Source organism: Cornus florida, unplaced genomic scaffold (genome assembly GCF_030987335.1).
Source record: "Cornus florida cultivar Cherokee Brave unplaced genomic scaffold, ASM3098733v1 CherokeeBrave_3.0.0_Hap2_Chr03, whole genome shotgun sequence".
NCBI classification, from domain to species: Eukaryota; Viridiplantae; Streptophyta; class Magnoliopsida; order Cornales; family Cornaceae; genus Cornus; species Cornus florida.
Window position 1 is genome coordinate 10,299,555 of NW_026775573.1, and position 4,543 is coordinate 10,304,097.

A 4,543-nucleotide genomic window follows, 5' to 3' on the forward strand; every position below is an offset into this window, starting at 1 on the left:
AGACGAGAGTTCAATTGATTTGTTTAAGATTATTTCACCATCCTATCTTTTTGCTAACAAGAATTTTTATTATGAACTTGTACAACTTGAGGTGGCCACTCTACTGAATACTGGAGTAAAGGTGGCACAATTTATTTACCATAAGCTCTTATCGAATTTGTACAACAATGGCATGGTTTTCCAAAGAATCACCTTTTTTTTTTTTTGTGGCAAACTGCATATGCAACCTACCATCACTGTTCTTGTATCGCCTTTGCATTTAGATACATCTGTAGCTTGATCAAACATTTAAAGTTGACAAATTTCACCTTGTCACGCTGATGCATGCATGTAGCTGGATCCTGATTTAATTGGGGATAACCAAAAATCCACCTAACTTTATGTTGCTTCCGCTTGTGAGGAAAAATGAATTTCAAATGAGCAAAAGATGGAGCAGATGCAACAAAAAGTTAATGAGGCTGCCTTTTCATTAAAGCTGAAATTATACTTGCTGGACAACCTAATTTAGGCTCGTTAATTTTGTTGAGTATATGATTTGAAAGTCTTGTAAAACATGGATTTGAGGGGAGAGATGGTAAAAAGGTAGCTCATAATGGCATCCTCTCAGCACTCTTTATTCAATACAAGGTTCTTGCAATCGTACTGGAACACTCAAATATTTGGGCATATCATTGTAAAAATATGCTTATGTATTAGCAAGTCCAGAATGTCTCTTGAGGTTGGAAGGCGCAACTTTGAAAGGGTTAAAAACCCAACTTCCCAATTGAAAGAAAAGGTAGCTGATCTTGATGGAAGGATTTTCTGTAAGATTAATCCAATCCAAAAGCTTGCTAACTTTCCCATTGTCTGAAAACCTTTGTAGAAGTGATTTGCCTTAAAGTAACCTTACTCCAGCTGGCAAGTGGCTGGAGAGATTTCCAAGGGAACCTTATAACCCATTGAATTTGGTGACCAATAATCAAATATGATTCCCACCCAAATGTTGAGATGCTGGACCTGGAGAAAGGGATTCCTACCAGGTAGCAGCCTTTTTCATCCTCCGTTTTGCTCCAGTGATTGAGTCCCTTGATGCTGAGATAGCCCCATTATATATTGTTTTCTCTTCTTTTACTGTCCTTTGTCACATGTAATTTCTGCTCTCTCTGTAGGGATGTTCATAGCATCCCTCTCATATTTTTTATTTTCTTGAAGATGCTTAAATTTCTCTTTTTCAAATTGTTTACTCCCCTAAACCTGACGCAAATTTCTAATAGATCCCCCTTCAAAGCCTTGTGTGTTTATTTGACCATATTGTCACTCTTTTCTTTATTTCCACAGTGTAACCCAAATTTAATACTCTCACTTGGCCGGTAGCTTATGAGAGAGTTAAAACAGAATATATGTTTCAAAAAGAGGAAATATTGATCTCTAACCAATTGTGTTTTTTCTGTATGGAAATTGGGAAATCTGGTCACAATTCTTCCCTTCATTGCGAGTTTGCTTCCAGTTTTTGGTAACACCAGGACTTCCTTTTTATCCTAGCTTTGGGGCCATAGAGGATAATGACTTCAGTAGTGTGTCCTAATTGCTACTATATAATCGTTTGGGGGAAAAGAATGGATGCATGTCAAGCGAAAAAATAGAAATTACAATGCATTAAGCGTCCGCACAACAGTATTTTGGATGTATTCCTATATGCCTTGTCCTTCAAGTTTGGAGAGAATTACTACCATCCTCCCCACGATTATGTTGTGTGGTTTTTGGAACCTAGAAAGTTGTTATAGCTAAATTTTGATGGTGGTTCTCTAAGAAATCCAGGACCTTAGTACGAGGATGCATGAAGAGGGAAACATCTTTGGTTCTTTTGGACCTTCATAATTTGTGAAGTTGTGGCCTGAATTTTGTTTCAGCCCGGGTCGCAACATGAACCGATTTTAACCCCAAAAAGGGTTTTGACCCATTTTTATCATGCGGTTCTTGGACCCTGTTTAATACTCTTCTAGCCCGGTATATAAGGGCATTTAGGGTTTGGAGTGGGATAACGAGAGCGCTAAAAACCGTAGGAAAGAGAGTGATAGTGAGAACTTGGGTTTAGGGGCTGAAACTTGTAATCTCTTAATTTTCGCATAGTAAAATCTTTCGCCAGATCTTCACATTGGACGTAGACTTTGCTGAACCACATAAATCTTTGTCATCTTTGTGTGTGTCGTGTTAACTTTTCTGTTGTGATTCTTGATTTGTTCTTGGATTGCGGGGTTTGTCGTAACATATTTGTAATACAGTCTAGGCAGAGGTGGAGAGTTATGAATGGACCTTATGTAGTTTCATTTTAGGTCCTTTAAAGTTGGAAGAAGATAAAGCTATCGCCAGGTGCTCTAAGTTCTGTACCACCTGTCATCTTTTATAAAAGAAGCCATGGATATTTTGAACGTGCTGGTTGTTCCTTCATATGGTTACCTACATAAGCCAACTCTGTAGTGGAATCATAAGCTAAAAGAATAGCAACTTTAAATTATAATTCTACACTAATGGCTTATAATTGTGATGATTATTGCTAGTTTCAGGTTCTTTATTTTGTATCTCAGGATATGTTTTATTTTCCAAGGGAAACCATATATATATATATATATTATACTTCTCATTCTTGCTTGAAAGTCTTCACCTTTTCCTTTAGTTTCATTCCTTATCAAGCTTTTGACACTATTTCAATGCTCCTGTTGGCTTTTCTTTGGTTGTTAGGGTTGTCGGTTGTTTCAGTACTGTTTGTTCCATGGTCTAGTTTTCTTTATTTCTTTTTCTTGTCATCTAGTTGTGCCCTCCATTTTTCTGTGTGACCAAGGTATATTGTCATTGTGATGTTGCAGGTGCATCTTGACCACAAGCACATGGGTGTGGGCGGAGATGATAGCTGGTCCCCATGTGTCCACGAGAAATATCTGATTTCTGCTGTGCCATATTCATTTGCTATTAGGCTGTGTCCAATCACTGCAGCCACCTCTTGCCATGACATCTACAAATCACAGCTATAGAAGAACAACGGCATCATATGTACGAGCCTTGTATCTGCACATTATCTATTGTTCTCGTGTTGTTTTCTATAACTATCGACTAGAAGTAGATGAACCACATACTTGAGTGGGCAATAAAATGTTCGGGGTAACTGAGACTGTATGACTGGAATGTACTGAAGAATGAGTAGAATATGTGAATTACAAAATATAACGTTTTCCCGAATCATGTTTGGTTTTGCTTTCTATTTATTGATCTATTTATTTTTTGATAGGCCTGCAAGAACTTCATTACAAAACCATGTTTTCTTGACAATCAGGAAAACTTGTTTTTGGTGATCAGTTCAATCAATCTTGCCCCACTTAAGGTGCCAAACCAGAAACATGATGTTCTTTTAAAATGTATTTTCATTTGGTAGCTGGAAAAGTTATTCTAGGCTGGTTGAGTTGCTCTATTACTTTGCAGCTTTTTGTGGTGTGACTCAACACCATTCAATAGGGGGCTTCTTGCAAGGCTGTCTTGTATGGTAGTGTATTTGTTAGGATGATTGATGGTTGCATTTGGATAACTTTGTGGTTGCTTTTGATTGTATTAGGATGACTGAAATTATAAAGACAGGTGTGTTATAAAGTATTTATTTATTTATTTATTTTTACCTCGGCAAGAAATATATTTACACTCACCTTGCTCCTATGGGGACCTGAAGGCCATGAAGCTATAACCTAGCCCTTGGTGGAGTTATAAAGACTGAAATTATACATGGACAACATTTTTTGAATTTACCTACTTGGTGAAGTGGTTAATAAAAGTTAATATTCAAATTTTACATAATTCTTTTTTAATTTGTTAATTAATTCATAATCAGTATTTTCCGTCAACAAAACAATCAATAAGAAAGAAAAATTACCAATTGTGTATTAACTTTCATCTCATTTTCATATCTGATACAATTAGATGAATCCTTCAAGTGGGGTACTGGCCATCTTGCCAAGAAGTGGGAAATTAGGACAACATATCAAATTTGTTGATTTTTTTTTTTTTAAAGTAAATATAAAAATTATATTTCACGAGGAAACTCATATGCAAATGCAATAAGAAGTATAAAATTTTCATTACTGTACTAATTAATTTATGTCTTTTAAATTACTATAAAGTTTCACTTCACTTCTATTGTCTTTTCTCGCTACCACAGGTCATTAAATATTTTCTAAATAGACACATTAACTTCATTTAGATGCTTTATAAATTCTTATTTAAAAAATTATTTATGCTTTATTTACTAATTAAAAAAATTGGTCACACACATTTCAAGTGATTTTCACTACTATTTAAATCTCGATCTTTAGTAAATATTAGTTATACAAGTCATGCTACGCTATTGATATGTTAACCAATAAAAATACATTATTGTATGAAATTAGTCCCACCTATATTTGAAAATTACTGTCAAATTACTAAATTGATTTTCGTTAGCAGAGTATACTAATGACAAGATGTGCTCCGTGCACCAAATATTTACTCATTCTAAATCTTATTTTATTTTATTTTATAATAT

General features: G+C 35.1%; 1 protein-coding gene across 6 annotated transcripts in view; it reads left to right on the forward strand.

Moving 5' to 3' along the window:
• The window catches only part of LOC132299418 (uncharacterized), a 45,917-nt gene extending 42,658 nt beyond the window's left edge, over positions 1-3,259 (forward strand). For all 6 annotated transcript variants that reach the window (XM_059796009.1, XM_059796011.1, XM_059796012.1 and 3 more), the window contains one exon: positions 2,844-3,259. In XM_059796009.1, the coding sequence (XP_059651992.1) occupies positions 2,844-3,008 (165 nt within the window). In that variant the 3' untranslated portion in view covers positions 3,009-3,259. The remainder of the gene's footprint in view (positions 1-2,843) is intronic.
• The last annotated feature ends 1,284 nt before the right edge of the window (positions 3,260-4,543 follow it).